Raw genomic sequence first — 21,034 nt, 5'->3', positions numbered from 1 at the left:
AAACATTTCTATATGTCCAGTAATCATTTCTACTCTGCTGTTTAGATCTCCAACAAGGACCAACTTTTCCTTTTCATGATGTCAGCTGCCTTCTTCTAATGTGTCAAAAAATTACTCCATTTCTTCCTTAGTAGAACCTTCTGTGGAACCATAGGCATAAATACGTGTTAATGTCCAGTTCCCCATTCTGATATTTGCCCACATCACTCTACTTGATATTGCCTGCTATTCAAGATTATCCCCGTATTTAGTGTTTAATACTATAGCTACTCCTTTTCTCTTTACCTGAATATAACATTTTGTATTTGTTGCTTAGAAAGGTCTCATTTGTATTTTTTTTCTTCTTCTTTGTTTGCAATGTCAATCCTATTATGTTGATCCAATTGCTCTGCTAGTTCCATTGTTTTTTCATTGATGCTTCTTACACTGATAGTACCAATCTTGAACCCTGCTGATATTGAGTTGGGATGCGTTCTGAGATTTGTTTCAGTAGATGATTGTGTTATTTGCCCTGGTTACCCCCCCCACACACACACACCAAAACAAAACAAACAAACAAAAACAAAACAAACAAATAAAAAAAAAACAATGGGAATTATTTAACCAGATGATGCTCCAGCCAGAATGAAATAACATTTCTGTATTAAACAGTAAAAATTGTGAATGATTAGTGATGAATGTCTTGGGAAAAAAAAAAAAAAAAAAAGTTAAAAAATTAACTTTTTTTTAAATAATACAATTTACCAAAAAATTATCACTAAAAGTAGAATTTCATTATTAAACAGTCAAAACTGTGAAATGTTCAAGTAACAAAATAAAACAAAATTAAAACTATTTTAATATCCATCATTTTTCCTATTAAAAAAAAACAACAACTAAAATTCAAGGAATTTCAACTCATCGCTTCAAAAAACTGTGTAATTCATATTATGCAGGCTTACAACACAGTACAAAAGGAATTATTCATTCTCAAATTCATGAACAAAAAATTTTATTTACAAGATATTCTTAAGTCCTTATAATGTCTTAACTTCGGTTATTTTTCTTCTCTTTGAGAGGGGTCATCTAAGTAAAAATCTAATAACCCAGGTTTTCATTATATTTTTATGCTTGCCAACAGTTTTTTGTAAGCATCCTCCAAATGTTTCAACATTCACACAACATAAATTCTGATCTCCAGACTGATAGGTTCCAATGCCTCAACAAAGACACAAATATGAATGCTGTTCTATTTTTAAGATATGAAACCTGAAATTATTAGAGAATGGGATTTATCAGTCAGTCATATTCATGACTACTTTCTCTTTTTGTAGCCACAGTACTGTGATCATCTCCACCAATGTCTCTAGATCGCACCGTTTTGGTTACTCCTTCTGTCAGTCCTGTTTGTGTAATACTGAAATAGAAAATATATTGTAATAGGGGCTTACATTAATAATTTATTTATAATTAATACATGAAGTTTCTGAAGAGTATTTATTCAGCACGCAGTGCCTTGGTAAAATTTTAACCATTAAAAGACATCATCATAGGAGGTCATACATTATCCAGACTAATTCTCATACCTTTTCTTAAACTCAATCACACCAGACACACTCACCACTCCAACAGGCAAATTTTTAAACTTGCTCACTGCTCTATGAGAGCAAATTCTAGCTCTCATAGAGCAGTGAGCTCTATGAGAGCTAGATGCAATCTTGTTCTTTCCCAACATTCCATACAACAAACAAATATTTAAAACTCCAATACATTTCCTCCAACATTACGTGGACATCATTAGGGAGACACACTGGCAACTACGTTGAAAACATGAATCATAACAACGAGTCAGAGTACGTACAGACTAGCTTATGTCTATTCTTCAGATGAAGTATATGATTACACTATTAGAGTTCAAAGGACCATTCTAAATGTTGTGTAAATTAAAAATAAATAAATTAAAATATTATTGAAAAAAAAACACCAATATTATGAACAATTAATAGTAATCACTCCCCAAAACAAGAGTTTGACATATAGTCTGAGGGCTAGGGCTCAGGTGATTTCGTACCACTTCACATTTTAAGGACAATCAAATTTGAACCTTACTGGAATGAAGAACCTTTGTCCAGTTTCAAAGAACTCTGGGCTTAGCATTAATAGCATGAGAAGAAGGGCCAGAGTTGTCAGATTCAAAAAAATAACATAGTCTTGATGTTCTTGAATTCTAATAAAAGGAACAGTCAGTCTGTCCAAAATAGTAAAGATGACTTGAGCAGGGAGAATAACTGATAGATGCTTACTAAAGAAAGACATAGTAATGTAGCCTTTGTAGATGGCAAGAAGACAGTTACTGAGTGGATTTTAAGGAATTGTATATACATTAAATCTGCAAAGAATTCGTGTTATTTGTTTGTAGTTTCCTTTAAGATAGGATATTGAAATTCTTTTTCAGATCAGATTATAGTTCCAGTTAAAAGATGATAATTATCAATAATTTTTTGAATAGTAGTTTTGTTGCATCCATTACACATTCGAATCCTTTTAATTTTATTCAGTTCATTGAGCATAATATTGCATTTACCAGGTTGATAACTCTTAGCAAAATAATATATATATTTACACATATGAAATATATGTACAGGAGTTGTTTAAATGCCAAAGCTAGATAAACGGGAGGAGATTACCTTATAACCTTTTAAGGAGTGTGGAAAACCAATTGGGGCTTTTTTTTTGGGGCTGATCTACTGTCCAGTATTTGACTACATGTAGTGCACTCTGTTAGTAGGCATTGCTTGCTTAACAAATGGAGAAGGGCTGCAGGCTATTTGGGATTTAGCTGATCTAATTGAATTGTTATTGGAAGGGGACTCAGAAAACATTGCAAATAAATGAGTAGCCATACAAGAACCATACATAACAAAATGAAGACCCAACACAATGAGAATGTATGAACCACATGTAAATGATATATATAGAAAAGTATGCTCTCCAGTTTTAGTCCTAACAAAATTTTTAAACAAATAGCTGATTAAAAAAATTCCTAAAAATGGGATGTATGAAAGAATAATTTCTCACAAGAGGGATAATTTATCATTTCTATTCAGATTGGGACAACTTTAGTAGTCATGAAGATACATCAAGTGCAATTTTGTTTAGTTATACTTGGATTAAGAATTAAAGAAGAACATAATTTCTTGGCAAGTTTATTTTCTAACCAAGTGGAGAAATTTTCTACAATGAAGCAAGGTTTCACAGCTTTCTTTGTATAATTGTTCTGAAACAAAATTGCATTTATGTAGGACCTTAATCTTCTTCCAAGGATCTGATGTTCGGTGGAAATGGCATGTTCTGCAATTCCAGACTGATTTGGCTAATGGAATCTAATGCAGTCAAAATATTCCATTGTCATTTATTTGCATTTAAAGCCAGCAAGTCCTTGCTCCTGAGACTTAATGAACCCCAAAAAATCATTAGCCCTAATAAATTGATATATCCAGCCTACTAATGATGATTCAGTTTAGATATTACCCCCACATTTGTTCATCATCATCATCATCAATTTCCTAATATGTACCTTCAAGGGGTGTTCAAGGCTACATATGACAGCACTACATGATTAAGTTTACATTATTATTAATCTAATATCAACAATTTTCCTCCAAATTAGTCTCTTACTTCTGAACACCCCTACATCACTGCATTTAACATTCTGGTTCTGATGGATTGATTGATTCTGACTGAATCAATCCACCTACACTTGAGGTTCCCATAATAAAATTAGTTTAATCCTTTATCCAAGTGTGAGCAAACAAAGTTTGCACCTGAAAGTATCTTCAGGACTGGGGTAAGGTGGTACAACACCAGGGCAACTCGTTGCAAAGGTGGAGCAAGCTACCAACACTCCTATCTCAGTATCTCCTATAATGCAAAACACATCTCCTTGCGGATATGTCTAATGTTATGCATTAAGGGAAAGGCCACTACCCAGACTAGTTTCGACCTTTATTGAGGTCTCTTCAGTGGGAGGCAGGCCCAAGTGGAGATACCAGGCAGAAGCATTAGCAGATCATCTCTACCTATAGGAGTTGCCAAATGGTGTGCCACCCTTTTTTAATAAATGCTCACACTTGGATAAAGGATTAAACTAATTTTATTATACTCTAACCAAGTGAAAAATAAACTTTCAATATCTTTCTCTAAATCCAGAGTAATTTATTAAAAAAGGGTGGCACACCATTTGGCAACTCCTATAGGTAGAGATGACCTGCTAATGCTTCTGCCTGGTATCTCCACGGTGTGACTTTCTTCTCTGTAGAACGTGGTAATTAAATATGATGGTTTTGAAGTGTAGCTGCTAGATTAACTAGCAGAGACGCGTTTAAAGTTCATTAAATTGCGAATTATACTGTATCTAAGAACATCAGCAAAGGTAAGTGGACGGTATTTGCAACGAGGGCGATTCGTTAGGCCTAACAGCCGATAGAATCGCCATTGTTAGTTAGCATATCTATTCCAGATACATTTACCTGCGTTTATACGCAAACTGTCAATAATGAATGTGTCAGATTTGGACGCCCTCACAGATTCGCTGGATGAAGAGCCAGCGCTCATACTTGTAAATAAACTTCAAAGGAAATTTAAGCTCAAATGGCCATCAAACTTGATAGATCCTGATACAATTATAGACTCTCTAGATAAAGGATCGGCTTTCAGCTTCATAAAGAAACTCATTAAGAAGTTCGAGCGTGAATGACCCGGCTTCCTGAATCTTTACTCTTCACCTGAGCCTGACGATGATCAAAATGAAGACACTCCTCAAATGGAGGAAAATTTAAATCCAGTCACCTCTGACTCTACTCATTCAGATCAAGGAGAGAGCACGTGCGTAAAAAATGCAAAACTCTCGCCTCGGAGTCAGCAAACGAAAATGGCATGGATGAAGATGCCCCCAACAGAGATTCCTCTGCCTCCACCAATGAAAAGGTGCCTCCAGTCATTCTTAGGGAAAAACAGAGATGGACAGCCCTAAGAACCACCATGGCCAACCTGCAGATAAATTACTCCACTGCCAAGAATACAGAGGAGGGCATCCACTACAGTGTCTGACTATAGAAATCTAACCAAGGAGTTGGACACAAGAGGTATACAATACCATACCTTCACACTTACCTTGGAGAAAACTCTTAAAGTGGTACTCCGAGGAGTATCTGAAGACATTGAAACAGCTGCTGACCTCAACATGCAAGATCTGCCTCCCATCAAAGTCAGTAGAATGTACAGATCTAACAAGATCCCTATGCCTCTAGTATTGGTAGAAATACACAACATCTATAAAGATATTTACAATTTGAAGACAATCTGCGGGCTTAAGATCTCACCAGAGCCACTTAGGAAGAGGGCCTCTTCAGGGCAATGCCATAGATGCCAAAAATTTGGTCATGCCCAGAAGTTGTGCAAAGCCCAATACAGATGTCTGAAATGTGGTGACACCCACCCCACATATACCTGCTCCAAGCCAAAAACCATCCCGGCTAAGTGTGCTAATTGTGGTGGCCCCCCACCCTGCAAATTACAGAGGGTGCATATGCCACCCAAAAAACAGACAAACTGAGTTAATCAGTCAGTCTACCTCACTGTCAGAAACGAAAGCCCCAGAAGCTCAAGTTCATCAGGCTCCTATTAGTTTGCACAAGATGACAGGTGCTCACCCACCATCAACTGAGCCCCCTGAGAAAATAAATCTTCAACACAAAGCAAGAACATATGCTGACGTGGCCTGCCCCAAAAAAGCAATCCATGACCAGAATATGACAAATCCACATTCAAATATAACAACCATCATCACCTCCTCTCTTGTAAATATGTTACAGGATTTCAGTAACGCAAATCCATCACTGAGCACTACAAAAAGTTTCTTGCAGCAAACACAGTTCATTTTATCTGCACTCTCCAATGCATAGGAAAAAATTTACCCCAGATTCTCTAATGATTATCTCATGGAATGCCAACGGCCTTAAAAATAAAATACTAGAAGTGCAGGAATTCAATGACAGATATAAACCGGATATACTATTAATTAATGAGACTCATCTAAGACCTGCTGCCAATCCTAAATTCAATGGATATCAACTCTACAGGAATGACAGACTGAACTTCAGAGGTGGTGGCACAGCCATCCTCATTAAAAATCACATCAATCATCATGCCGTAGCCATTCCCACAACCACTAATCTCGAACTTAAAGGTATCAATGTCATCACAAGCTCTATCGGAAACATAAAAATATATTCTGCTAATAACCCACCATCAAAAACATTGCTGACCACAGATCTGGATGCTATCCTCGGCATTAAACTGCCGGTTATTATTGCCGGAGATTTTAACGCAAAACATCACGCACGGAGCAGTAGGTCCATAAATAGGAATGGCCGCATCCTCTTTAACTACACAAGCTCAAACTGCGCAATTGTGGCTGGTCCTTCAGTGCCAACTCACCACAGTCCTACTGGCTCATCTGACGTTTTGGATATAGCTGTCCTTCAGAATGTTAACCTACAGTACTCCCTGGAATCATTGAATGAATTATCTTCAGACCACAATCCCATTCTGCTGCAACTGGGTTATCAGAGGGATTTTCCCCATTCGCCTCACACCTTCATTCCCTGGGAAAAACTATCCAAAATGCTTCCAAACTACATTGATCCCATCCCTCATATTAATTCCAAGGAAGAAATTGATTTTGCAGTCAATAAACTTACTGATCAAATCAACACAGCCATAGCATCTATCACCTCAAATTCAGCAGCCTTCAAGCCTAAACGATTACCAGATAACATAATGAACTTAATCAGGGGAAAAAATAAAGCAAGGAAAAGATACCACAACACCAGAGCACCCCAAGACAAAAAATATCTCAACAACATGAACAGTGCAGTGAGAGATGCACTCAAAGCCCATAGAAACAAACTATGGGAAGACAATTTAGCCTCCATATCACCTGGTGATCAATCCGTTTGGAAGTTCCTGAGAAACATCAAAAACAAAAACAAATCTCTTCCTCCTCTCAAATCTGACCTGAACATTGTTTACACAGATGCTGAAAAAGCCGAAGCTATAGCAAAAAATTTAGAAAAACAGTGTAGCCCTTCGTACAAAAATCTAAATTTCAATCATATTTACAAAGTCCACCGCCACGTCAGACACGTGTTAAAACGGCCTGATACCTGTACCAGCCAACTCACACCTACTTCCCCAGCTGAAATTTACGACATCATAAAGATTTAAAGAATAAAAAAGCTCCAGGGGCTGACGGCATCTCCAACAAAGTTATTAAACTGCTACCCCGAAAGGCCATCGTATATCTCACAACAATAATAAATGGTATGTTCAGGCTTAAGTACTTCCCCTCTGCATGGAAGTTGGCAGACGTAGTTCCTATATACAAGCCGGGCAAGGATCCTCAGCAACCTCAAAGTTATCGTCCCATAAGTCTGATTTCTAATTTGGGCAAAACAGCAGAAAAAGCTATCCTTTCCAGAATTCAACTTTCAGTAAAAAAATTAAACATCCTTCCTTCAGAACAGTTTGGTTTTCGCCAATTTCACAGTATCACCCAACAAATTCATAGACTAATAGAATTCATTATCACAAGTTATAATTGGCATCAATACACTGGAGCAGTTTTTCTTGATTTAGAGAAGGCATTTGACAAGTTATGGCACTTTGGACTACTATACAAGTTGATTTTAGCTGGCATTCCATTAGATCTAGTTCAAATTATAAAGTCATTTCTTAGTGACAGACGAATGCAAGTCAAACTAAATGATATATTATCTACCCAACGATGCATCTTGGCAGGAGTTCCTCAAGGGTCCCTTCTGGCACCGATACTTTTCACGATTTACATGGCGGACATTCCGCACAATCCAATGTCATCCATCATTGCCCTATACGCAGACGACACAGCTATACTAGCCAGATCTATTAAACCGCACCTTGTCACCAAGAAACTGCAAGAAAACCTGCAGAGATTAGAGCACTGGTTCTCGGAATGGAGACTGCAAGTAAACCCTCAGAAGAGTATTGCCATGCTCTTCACTAAAAACTCAATATTCCCCAAAGATGATATCTTCCTATTTAATACCAAGATTCCCTGGAAAGAAGAAGCCAAATATCTGGGTGTACTGCTGGACAGAAAACTAACTTTCAGTTCACATATAAAAGCCTCATGTTCAAAAGCATCAAGAGTCATTGCACAGCTTTACCCTCTTATCAATAGGAATAGCAAGCTGGATACCAAAATAAAACTGCTCCTTTATCAACTGTTGATTCGACCCATTATTACTTACGCGTCCCCAGCCTGGAGTCACACCTCAAGTACAAATATCCTCAAACTGCAGAAAGTGCAAAACAAATGTCTCCGCATGATATTAAACGCACCATGGTACGTCAGAAATGTCCAACTCCACCGGGATACAAATATCCCCTACATCTACTCCTTCCTGCAGTCTTCAGCAGGAAGGAGTAGATGTAGTTCTTCTCAGTGTCCTCTTCACATCCAAATGAATTAGTGCAACAAGCAGCCAATTATGATGAAACAGACTTCTCAAAATATAGGAGACCTAAGGCCATCCTACTTCCAAATGAAGATCTCTGAATCGCACCCACTCAGGCAGAGCTCTTAGCTCATAAACGTTTCCTCACACAGTAATCCTTATCAGATAGCAGGGAATAAAAAAGCATTTTGCTTCGCCCTTATAGTCAGCAACGTCTTGTGTCTTGCGTGGTATCTCCACTTGGGCCTGGCTCCCACTGAAGAGACCTCAATAAAGGTCGAAACTAGTCTGGGTAGTGGCCTTTCACTTAATGCATAACATTAGACATATCCGCAAGGAGATGTGTTTTGCATTATAGGAGATACTGAGATAGGAGTGTTGGTATCTTGCTCCACCTTTGCAACGAGTTGCCCTGGTGTTGTACCACCTTACCCCAGTCCTGAAGATACTTTCAGGTGCAAACTTTGTTTGCTCACACTTGGATAAAGGATTAAACTAATTTTATTATACTCTAACCAAGTGAAAATAAACTTTCAACATCTTTCTCTAAATCCAGAGAAATTTATTAAAAAAGGGTGGCACACCATTTGGCAACTCCTATAAGTTGAGATGACCTGCTAATGCTTCTGCCTGGTATCTCCACTTGGGCCTGGCTCCCACTGAAGAGACCTGTTTGCAGCGGCCCCGAGAGAAAGCTCCATGTTCCAGTCCTTCAAACCTGTTCCAGCGGATTCCAGCAACAGTTTAGGTGAACCGAGAAGAGAGCTCCGATTGAAGTCGTGCCTTGGTAAGATTCCTTTGTTCTTTTTTGTGGTTTTTTTTTTTAGGCCTATACACGGCATTCTGCTACTTTATTATAGGAAAGGAATAGACTATCCTTGGAAAGTCTTCTTCCTTTCTTTGTTTAAGTAATGTCTTCGGTTTTACCAAGGGTAAGAACCCTCGGGTTCGAAATTGATGCTAATATTGAGAAGCGGACGTTTGCGACGACTATAATTAACTATGTTGGGGCAGACAACATTTCTGGCTTTACCCCTTACGGGGGGGGGGGGGAAGGTTTGAAGTTGTATGTACTAACATTGCAACTAGAGAAAAATTACTGACAGGAGTCGAGTGCCAGGGAAAAGTTTTTCATCCTTTTGTGGTAGGAAGTCTTTCCAAAAGTGTAAGAATAGATCGCTTCCCACTAGAATATCTCGAAGAAGACACTGACATCATAACTAAAGTCTTCTCGAAATGGGGAGCCGTGCGTGATATAAAAATTGGCACGGACGCTGACTTCCCTCAGTGGAAGTCAGGTGAAGTCACCTTTTCCATCATGATGAAGGCAGAAATTCCGAATTTCGTCAAGATAGGATCGGCCAGGGTAATGGTCAGCTACCCTGGCGTAAAGCGAGTGTTTTAAGTGCAGTGCCCTCACGCATCTCGGGGCTCAGTGCCCGAAAATGAAATGCAGGAACTGCCTGACAGCGGGCCATACATTGCAGAATTGCCAGTCGGTCTGCTTAAAATGTGGTAACACAGACCATAAAGTGGACACCTGTCCAAGTAGAAACCATGCAGAAAGAGTGGGAGGTACTATTACGCCCAACACTGCAACACCGGAAAACAATATCAGTGGCATGGAGCAGAACGACTTCCCAACCCTGGAGGCTGCACATGAAAGGGCAGCAACAAAGAATCACACCGCCACATCGCAAAATGAAGTAACAGAGAAACCGACAGGCAAAATTGTAGAAGCAGCCAGGAAAGACACAAAGCATGAGGAGCCAGCCAACGACCAAACCACCACCACAGAAAATAAACAGAAACACCAGCAGGAAGGTCCTATCATGGTAGTTGAAAAAATAACAGAAGAAGAAACAGTAGAAATGGAAATTCATAGCGAAGAAACCACACAAAAAAGGCCAGGCAGCCCTGAAGAAGGGAATGTAAAAAAACCAAAACCAGGGAGTCCGGGCATAGCTGAACCTGGAAAGGTAATAGCAGAACCCACAAAGTACCCTTATGCAAAAGCCATGCGACAATACTACATCTACTAAAAGACTTCCCCGAGGAAGAGAAGGCTTTACGAAATGGTATAGAAGCATTCGGGGATATCTTACTTATCCTCACAGGGAAAAACGAGCCTAAAGTGGTAAGCGCAGAGTGGAACGATATGTTTGTTGAAGACATAGACGAAATCACTCCAGAACAAATCGAAGAATTTATTGATGCAAAGGATGACGCAGGAGCAGCATTGTACAGAGGCCTAGGAATGTTTAACTATTCCCGCGGAGAAAAGTTAGCAGATCACATCCTCAAAACCCACAACAACAACAGAAAGCAGGAGGATGTAAGCCTTGCTTAACAGGCAGACAAGTCAGTAGATTCGTCGTACTGAGCGACCAGACTCGGGAAGAAGGGGAAAAAAAAAAAAAAAAAAAAAAAAAAAATCCCTTTTTCTCTTTCCATTTCAGATTAGAATTTTTGTTATGAAAAGGTATTTGTCTATTCCACAGGAGGGGGTACCCTGAGAACCTGGGCTGCGAAGGCCTACATCGAGGCGGTGCAGCTCCTTGTGAGCTACATCACTCAGGCCAGGCTCTTCCCCCGTTCTTCTGGTCATTCAGTTTGAAATTCCGAAATTCACCTAGTTTCTTATTTCTTTGGTTCTGTCTTACAAATTGTTATATGTACGTTTTAATGTTATTTACCAGTTTCCTTTTTCATGTGTTGCTTCTTTCATTTGTTTTTCCCCCGCTTTCCTCGGGCGGTCATCTGAAGAGGTGACCGACCGAGGAAAGCTGAAAAGAACGGATGGAGGGAGATAATGTCGGAGATCTGCTTGGTGCTGACATTTAAGTCAGGCCAAGTAGATCGACTGAGGCCTCTTAACTATCTACTACTATCCACTCTACCTTTCTCCTCCTCTCTCACTACCAAGCTGACTCTCAGCACAACTTTTTTTTAAATCTAAAGAGGCCAGTGATGAAAGGCATGAACTCCCATTCGACCTCAATAAAGGTCGAAACTACTCTGGGTAGTGGCCTTTCCCTTAATGCATAACATTAGACATATCCGCAAGGAGATATGTTTTGCATTATAGGAGATACTGAGATAGGAGAGTTGTTAGCTTGCTCCACCTTTGCAACGAGTTGCCCTGGTGTTGTACCACCTTGCCCCAGTCCTGAAGATACTTTCAGGCGCAAACTTTGTTTGCTCACACTTGGATAAAGGATTAAACTAATTTTATTATACTCTAACCAAGTGAAAAATAAACTTTCAACTTGAGGTTCCCCTAGATTTTTTCCCTGCCATCCTGGCAAAGAACACCTGTTTTTTTAATCTTTCTTCTCCCATCCTCTTAAAGTGACCGTGTCACTTTAGATTAACCCTGCTCACACATTCTTGAATGCAAACAAGCACCTTCCCAATGTCTTCATTTTTAATATGATTATGCCATTGAAGCCACCTGTTCAAGCCCTAATTTTTCTCGTAAATCATATCTGTGGTCTCAAGTACTTTATTTCCATCCCAGCTTTAGATCTTAACTTAAAACTGGTTTGAACACTGTCCTATATACTGCTAATTTGGTGTTTTGGATAATTTATCTCTTATTCCATATAAATTTATTCAACTGGCTCCTCACCATACCCAGATTTGCTTGTTATTCTGTTCTCTATTTCTATATTTAGCTTGCTATCACTAAAAACTATGCCCAAATGTCTGAAGCATTTCACTTGTTCAGTAGATTCTCAATTGACAATGTATCTGAAGTTTTCTATGATCATGCCTATTTTCCTATATTCATAGTTTTGGTCATTTTATAGCTGATTTTCATGCCAAATTTGTTATGGCTGCTATGCAATTTAGTTAGAGAACTCTGCAGATTTGCAATGGATGTGTTTAGGAGTAAAATCATCTGCATAAAGCAATAAGCAGTTTGATATCTCCAATTCTAATATCATGTTTGCCACTTTCTCATAACAGACAATGAATAAGAGTGGAGATAACGTGCATTCCGCAACTTACCCCTGATATTACATCAAATCATCATTCTGTATTTCCTTTAGTTCTAACTGCTGACTTACAACTTAATAAAATACATATTCATCTGTATAATGTTCCGTTTACCCCATATAATTATAGTGTTTTCAAAAGCTTTTCTCTTGGCACCTTGCTGTATGCCTTTTTCAGATCTACAAGACTTAAGTACAGACATATTCTCATTATTTCTTAACCATTTGTTGTAAAATGAAAATCTCATCTTGACAACCTTTTATTTAGCATTAGAGAAGAACCCAGCTTATTCTTCTCTAAGTTTCGCTTCCACAATTTTTCTTCACTTCTTTTCTAGTATGCTTAAATAAATCTTACCAGGAAAACTTAGCAGAGATATTCCTCTATAATTCACACATTCAACTTTATTTCATTTTTATAGATGTGAACTATGAGAGTGATACTCCAGTCATCTGGAATTTGATCTTCTGACCAGACCCTTTTAATTATACAGTGTAGCTACTGCTAAACTTTTATATCTCCATATTTGAGCATCTCAGGTCAAATACCAACTCTAACCAAGTTCACATTTTAGGTTTTTGATAGCTTTTTCTGTGTCAGGTATTGACATATACTCCAGCTTACATTACTCTTGAATATTTTATATTTCAATGCAGTCACCGCTTGTTTTATTTAACAGTGTTTGAAAGTTATCAGTCCAGACATCTAGGATATCCTGATCTTCAGTTTTCATGTCACTTATCACCCTCTGACTCCTTTTAGAGTACTCTTTCTTATATTTTTTCTATAGCCTCAAGAACATTTTGCATCTTCCTGATTTATCTTCTATATTCTTACCAAACTTTTCCTAACACTTTTGTTTAGCTAGTTTTACACATACAAGAACCAAACCTTGGAGTCTCAGTAGCAAATTATGAAGAAAACATTGACTGATTCAGCTAGCGAGGTATGTGGTGAAGTTGTCTGCAAGGGTAGAAAAATAGAGCACCATGGTGGACACAAGATGTTAAAGACAAGACAAGAAGAAAACATACTTAAAGTGCCTAGCATATCAGTTGGCAGATGCCCTAAAAAGAATACAGAGAAAAATGCAAGAGAGCTAAGCTATGGTAAAAGTAGCTAAACAGAAGTCATGGGAAGATCAATACAAATATAGAAGATGAAAATGGGGAAAGTGGCAAAATATTCTTGAGAATATTGAAAAAGCTTAGAAATGAAGGAAAGAGCCATTTGACATCATCTGTTGCTGTATGGTCATTCCCGTATCTCACTGGGTTTTGGGAGTGGAGCCTTCTACTAGAAGAAGTGGTTGGATCACATATGCACTCTCCAAAAAGAGTTAGTAGTATAATCCCAAATATACATGCCACTGGTGAGATTTGAACTCGCAGCCTCTTGGCTGGAGGGTGGATACGTTAATCACTCTGCCAACCAGGGAGACTAAATGAGAGCAATGTAAAATAAATCAAAGATGATAAAGGTGACATGAAAATTGAAGATAAGGATTTCATGTGTTTAGAGCCATTACTTTGGGGAAAAAAAAAAAAAAACCGTTAAATTATTATTATTTTACAGGCACCTCCGTAGAGTCAGAAGACTCATTGCGGGGAGATCCAATCTATCCACACACATATACGAGTTGCTCCAGTGCTGAAAATACTTCAGGTGTAAACTTTGTTTGCTTACACTTGGATAAAGGATCAATATCTTTATCCAGGTGTAAGCAAATCTTTAATTTATAGATAACCAAGTGGAAAAACTTCTAACAACTATCTCTAATCCAGAGTATTTTAATAATAAGGTGTTGACATCTTATGGCTACTAGTATATGACTTCTACATAACCATAGTATCATCTCTTGGTTTGGCTCCCACTGATGAGACATCAATAAAGGTTGAAACTGGTCTGGGTAGTGACCCTTCCCATAATGTATAGCATTATACATGTCTGCAAGGATATGTGCTTTGCATTATGGGATAATAAGGCAAGTGATGTGAAGTCATTAGCTTCTATATACAAGTTGCCCCAGTCCTGAAAATACTTCAGGTGCAAACTTTGCATGCATACACTTGGATAAAGGATTAAACCAAATATATAATTCCTTGGTATCTTTAATTTATATCATACCTCTCCTTGAACTCATTAACAAAAAAAGTACTCACAACTGATTGCAGAAACCCATTCCACTCAGTCACCACTCTCCAAGCAAAAAATCTAGTCCTCACACTCCTACTGACCACACCTTTATTCAACTTCCAGGGCTAGTCCCTCTAGCCAAATGCTGAAACATTTCCTCTGCATCGATCCTATAAAATCCTTTAAGCAACTTAAATGTTTCTATCATATCCCCCTCTTTTTCTCCTATCAACAAACTTCTGCAATCCACACACCTTCAATCTATCCTCTCATAAGGCACATTCCATAGGCCACTCACCTCTGAATCCTCTCCATCGATTCCACATCCCAAGAATCTTAGGGGGACCAGACTGTCTACCACCACCCCTAGCTTCATCTACTTCTGGGAGTATAGCGCCATCAATTATTGTAATCTATTTATTCCAAAGTGCATAACTTTACATTTCTCAACATTGAACTGACACCCATTAACTTTTGCCATACTGACAGCCTATTTAAATCATCCTGCAAGCTCTCCCATCACCTTGATTAACTATTACTCTACCTAATTTTGCATAATCAGCAAACAACTGAATATTTCCTTTCAGGTTATTTCATATATCATCTATGTACAAATTAAACAGCAACAGTCCCAGCACTGAATCTTGTGGCACACCACCAGTCACTTGTTTTTGCCTCGATTCTCCCCTCCATATACCACTTTTTGATATCTGCCCAGCATCCACCTCCACTTAACCAGTGTCATATCCATTTCTATTTGTTCTAATTTGTGTAACAGTGTTCCATGTGGTATTCTGTCAAAATGAAACAAGCAATGACTGAAGAGTAAGATAAAATTTTTAAGAGACATGCAAACAGGATACATATGAATACTTGAGGTAGAAAAAGCAATGAAAAGTTGAAATGTGAAAATGCTTAAACATGGAGTAATACAAATTTTGCAGTAGCTAATGACTGCATAATTCAGAGGTTTGGTCAGATAGTCGAATTTCAGATGACTGGAGTAGCACCCTCATAGTTTGCATCTATAAAAAAAAAAATGGAATAAACTTGAATGTGAGAATTACAGAGGAATTTCTCTAAGTGTTCCTGATAAGATTTACGTAAGCATATAATGCTTAAATAACTTAATCATGGAGCTGTCATAATAGCCTGAAAACCTCTTGAGGGTACATATCAGGAAATTGATGAGTTTTATATACAGATCAGCTCTTACATTTTTCTGTATTCTTTTAGGGCATCTGTGGACTTATTTGCTAATATCTTTCAGTATGGTTTCTTCTTTTCCAGGATTGCTTGTTTAACTTCTTGCTTCCACCATGCTGTCATTTTCTATCCTTACAGACAACTTCACCACATATCCTCCTAGTAAATCAATGTTTTCTTCAGAGTTTCTTCAAGATTTGGTTCCTGTTTTCGAACTGTAATTTTCCCCCCTTCCCAATATCATTTGTGTAGTTGGATCTGGAGTTCAACTGTAAAAGCAGCTCAATTTTAATTCATTTTAAAACTTTTTTTTACATAATTGTTAACTACTTTACCAGCCATTAATGATCAAATACGCATCCTCAAAAGCTTCGTATCCATCATAAATTTCCATGTAATATCAATGGTATTACAATTTTAATATGCACTTCGCATCCATTGTAATGTGGACGTATATAAACGTCCTGGCTGGTAGCGTGGTTAATATGATATTCTTCACATTCATCAACAATGACATAGTCAATTAGGCTTTTCTTATTTCATGTTTTCTTTCCCCATGAATTTGTGCACATCTTTAAGTTGGATCATGGTGTTTGTGATAACTAGTCTGTATCCTAAGCAGAAATATAACAGATACTTACCATTATTATGGTAATACTGTAATTGTAATTTCATTTTCTTTATGTCAGCTTACTGCTGTTATGAGTCAAAAAATTCCTCCACCTCTTTCTTCAGAGAAGCACAAATAAGTTTCATTGTAAATTTCCCAATTTTGAAGTTTGTCTATATAATACTACTTAAAACTGCTAGCCAATCAAGAAGTTTATTTTTATGCTTGATGTTGAATGCTATCAACATCAATCACTAATCTATCTCCTTTCCTTGATCATTATTGTCCAAATATAATATCCTATTATTACTATTAAATAAGATCTCACATGTTTATGTCTTCTTTGTCCCAGTAATGGCAGTGATCTCCACACAGTATGTTTCCAGTTCTTCTGCAAGTTCAATTTCCTTTTCAGTAATATTCAATACACTGATGGTTTTCATCTTCAGTTCTTCTGACATTGGGTTTGTTCTTTTTCTAGATGTTGAGTTGGAATTTGTTCCAGTAATTGACTTTTCATTGATCGTCCTGGTTTCCTGATGAAAGTAGTGAGATTCTTGTTTAACCAGACAATGCTCCAGCCAACATGAAATCTCATCATGCTACACCATGATATGTATTCGTAGCTTAGAATAGCACGTACAATCAGCTAAGCTGCAAACCGTCAGTCGATCCTCATTTGTTTAGTACCCAGAGGATACCTAATAACAGAGCATACCATGTGAAGATAAGAATTGGACATTAGGAGAGAAGCACTGGCAGTTCTCTGCATTCCTCAAAGGTGTCATGGAGGTTTTTTCTCCGTTATCTGGCAATGAACCTTAAGTTAAGGTTCATTGCCAAATAAACTGAAGCAAATGAGGATGGATATGAAGCTGGTTATTTGGATAAGAGGATGGCTGATGGACAAATATCAAGAATAGATCAGGCAATTGAATCCAGGAAAAGATGATGGTGAGCAATGTACCACAGGGCTAAGAACTTGGTCCACTGTTCTTTAATTAGTATATCAAGAATATAGAAAATAATTTAAGGGGAAATATTCATTTATTGCTGATGTGCAAAACTGGAAAAGTTAATCAATCAAGATGATGTAGAGATACTGTAGATGAAAAAAGAGACACTAGCAGCATGTGTGAAGGAAATGGTAGGATTTGGTTTGGGTTTAATGGTGCAAAGATAGATATAGTTCTACTGTACCCAAACATGTCTCAGCAGCACACAAGCTAATAAATAAATAAGAGCATAAAGAGATATAAAAATCAGCACAGAAAAATAAATGTAGAAGGTATATAAAACAAAAAATTCATAAAAGCATTCATAAATAAACGAGGTGTTAAGAACTTATATACAGTAAGATGAACTGATAAAGCATATATACAATATGTACATAATTTATATTCAGTAATAAATATTAATGCTCTGAAAAATTCAAAAACAGAAATAATACTTGACGAATCTGATAAACTGCACCTGAGTGTAGTGGGCTCAGTGAGATTATGAATGTGACTAAACTAGTGACTGTGCTGGTTGATGAAATGTGAACAGTCAAAACTATGGATGATGCTTAATCTGGTGTCACACAACTCAAACACAGGCATGTCATTACCCCTCAATAGGAAGGTGTGTGTTAGATTACTATGACCTATGCAGAGTCAAGCAAGAACTTCCTCTTTATGGTTCCTTTATAGACTAAACTGCAACTTCAGGCTTGATTTGATAGAGCTTATTACTGGTCTCTATTCTATGATGACCACCACTGTGATAAAAGTTTGTGTATGATAAGCTGACAATCAGTGTATGGGACAAACAAACAGTGGAAGCTTGAGAAATGAGCTGACCTAGCTGTAATATCTGCAGTCTCATTACTCATAATCCCAAAGTGGCTTAGAATCCAGCAGAAGCATACATACAGTGTAATTTCTGGTGAGAGTGAGTGAGAGAGAGAGTCTTGGACATTTTATTGCATGGAGAACTTCACAAATCTGTATATATAATGCATCTTGGTAGTGCAGTCATATGCAGTTTAAAGCATGCTCTCTCACATGTAGTTCATCAGCAAAGCTACATTCCATTGAGATGAGTAGATATGCTGTCTGGAAACACTGCAAAGATCTCATTAGATCCTGAGATTCTGAACCATGTAGACAGGCATGTCTACATGGTTTAAAGAGCTACTGGTAGACAACTGGAATGTTTGGGTAGTAGCCTGTAGAAAGAAAAGCTGCATGGTGATTATATATGAATGCTAAGGTGGAAGTGTATTTATTAGCATCTGTATAATGTTGTCTGCCCCAATATCTTGATTTTATAAGAGAGCTTTTTATCTGCAAGCCAAGGAGTCATATGGCTGTCTGAAATAATGTTATGTGGATTCTACCACCAAGGGTAAAAAATAGTTGGCCACATGGAATGGTCTGGCAGGGATTTTATTTTCCTAGCATAAAATAAACAGCTGTTAATGTCGAAGTGACAACGATGGTTCACATTTGCCTTGATGTACAGATCAGGGATCAACAATGTTCAAAATGCTTCAGCTGCAATTCTTATGGCTTGATGGTGAATAGGGTATAGCCATTGCAGAGTTCTATATCTCTTTTTGGTAGAAGCATAGACTTGAAACCTATAATCAGGTTTTGATCTAATCAGTGTTCTGTACAATCAACAGAAAAGAACAGCTGTCAGCACACTAAGAGGTGGAAAATAGGATGTGAAAAATGTTCATCACTTTATTACATTTATCTCGTAACTGGACTACTTGATGGAGGACACTAAGTTTCTTGTCAAATATGAGCCCAAGGTGGCGGCTTCTTGTGCAACTGGGATTAAAGTTTGTCCTAATTTGGGTTCTACATCAGGATGAAAACCACGTCTGTGGCAAAAATGCATAGAAATAGTCTTCTGCTGCGAAAATCTGAACCCATTTTGAAAAATGTTTAATGGCTGGCTTGCTGCAGTTATCTTTCTGTGATACTCAGATTACATGAATGAAAAAAGATGTAAATATCCACACAAAGAGAATTACTTATAGCTGGAGGAAGTTGTTCAGTTATTGAGTTAACCTTAATTGCAAAAATAGTAATTTAAAATTGAACCTTGTGGAACTCCCTCCTCTTGGGTATCCAGTCAGGAGAGAGCAGTTCCTATTCAGAGACCTGGAAGATTTTCAGTTGGATAAAACAGGAAAATTTCTTCTGAAACCAAAATTGTGTAGGTCTTTCAACATTCCAAATCTCCAAGCAGTGTAATATGCTTCTTTCATATAAAAGAAATTTCATACTAGGTGGTCGTGTTTTAGGAAAGCTGGAAACATCCATTACAGATGGATGTTTCCAGATGGAATAGATGATCAGTTAGTTATAAGAATAATGTTTGTAGAAATAAGATTGTGTTCTCGAAAAAACGTTTCCCTTCAGAAACCATAAAAGACAAGAGTTGATAATTTTTCCCAGAATCTTACACAAGCAGACATTTAAAACTAGCAGCTTTCATTTTTTTCTTTCATGAAAGGACTGTTGTATTCTTCAGTAATGCTCTAAGAAAACAGAATTTGCTATTTTGATGGGCAACCAAGACTGTCTTGACGAATTCGAGGCCAAAGTAATGCAAGACCTCTAGGATCCCCTTTTTCATTTGTCCATGGGTCAGACCACACAGCAAACATGACAGCATACATATATATATATATATAGAAAGTACTTTTAACTTGGGTATACTATGTTAAAGATACCAAGCAACTTTATAAGCTAGGTTTTAATCCTTTTTCCCAAGTAAGCAAACTAAGTTAAAAAACTTTCTACATCTTACTCTCATCCTGAGATTTTTATTTAATAAGGTCAAAGCACCTTCTGTCAACTTGTTTAGGTAAAATTTATAAGCTCTGCATTACTTCAACCTTGGCATTTTTAGGTCTGGCTCCCACTGACGAGACCTCAATAAAGGTCGAAACCGGTCTGGGTAGTGACCTTTGCCTTTAATGCATAGCATCCTACATCTCCACAAGGGGATGTGCTTTGCATTAGGGGAAAATACTACAGAAAGTGATCGGAGCTTACTCCACCTTTACCACGAGTTGCAGAGACTTGCATTACGTGCAGGCATAAACTTGACTTACTTGTCTGTTTGCTTACTTGGGAAAAAGGATTAAAACCTGGCTTATAAAACTGCTTGGTATCTTAAACATAGTATATACCCAAGATAAAAAACCTTTCAATAACTTGTATTAGATGTTTCTGGAAAAAAAAAAAGCCTTTGGTGAATGGGAAAAATTCTAGTTATTTATTTCTAAAACAGTTATGTTATTACTTTACCATTTGTAATATTAAAGTACTATATGTTTTCTCAATTACAGTAATGGTTTATTATCATACTTCCTTTCCGATAACTTTTAATGTAAATTTTCATAGGGGTTTCATGAAATTAAATATTTTTATGTAGGATCCTGTAGTTTCAAAAAAGTTTACGAAATGCTATCATAAGTGATGCCTGGAAGTCACTGATAAGATTTCTCAAGATAACGGAGTTCAACATTTCAAACAATCAC

General features: G+C 37.5%; 1 protein-coding gene across 1 annotated transcript in view; it reads right to left on the bottom strand.

The window, feature by feature from the left end:
- Positions 1-819: 819 nt before the first annotated feature.
- LOC150107934 (protein GPR107-like) overlaps positions 820-21,034 on the bottom strand; it is a 262,788-nt gene continuing 242,573 nt past the window's right edge. The window contains exon 16 of the mRNA XM_090415460.1: positions 820-1,396. Within this exon, the coding sequence (XP_090271586.1) occupies positions 1,279-1,396 (118 nt within the window). The 3' untranslated portion in view covers positions 820-1,278. The remainder of the gene's footprint in view (positions 1,397-21,034) is intronic.

This window comes from Typopeltis vanoorti, chromosome 3, assembly GCF_054136105.1.
Source record: "Typopeltis vanoorti isolate ZY-2024b chromosome 3, IOZ_Tvanoo_1.0, whole genome shotgun sequence".
NCBI classification, from domain to species: domain Eukaryota; kingdom Metazoa; phylum Arthropoda; class Arachnida; order Uropygi; family Thelyphonidae; genus Typopeltis; species Typopeltis vanoorti.
The sequence above is the reverse complement of the archived record's forward strand: the minus strand, read 5'-3'. Positions and strand labels throughout refer to the sequence as shown.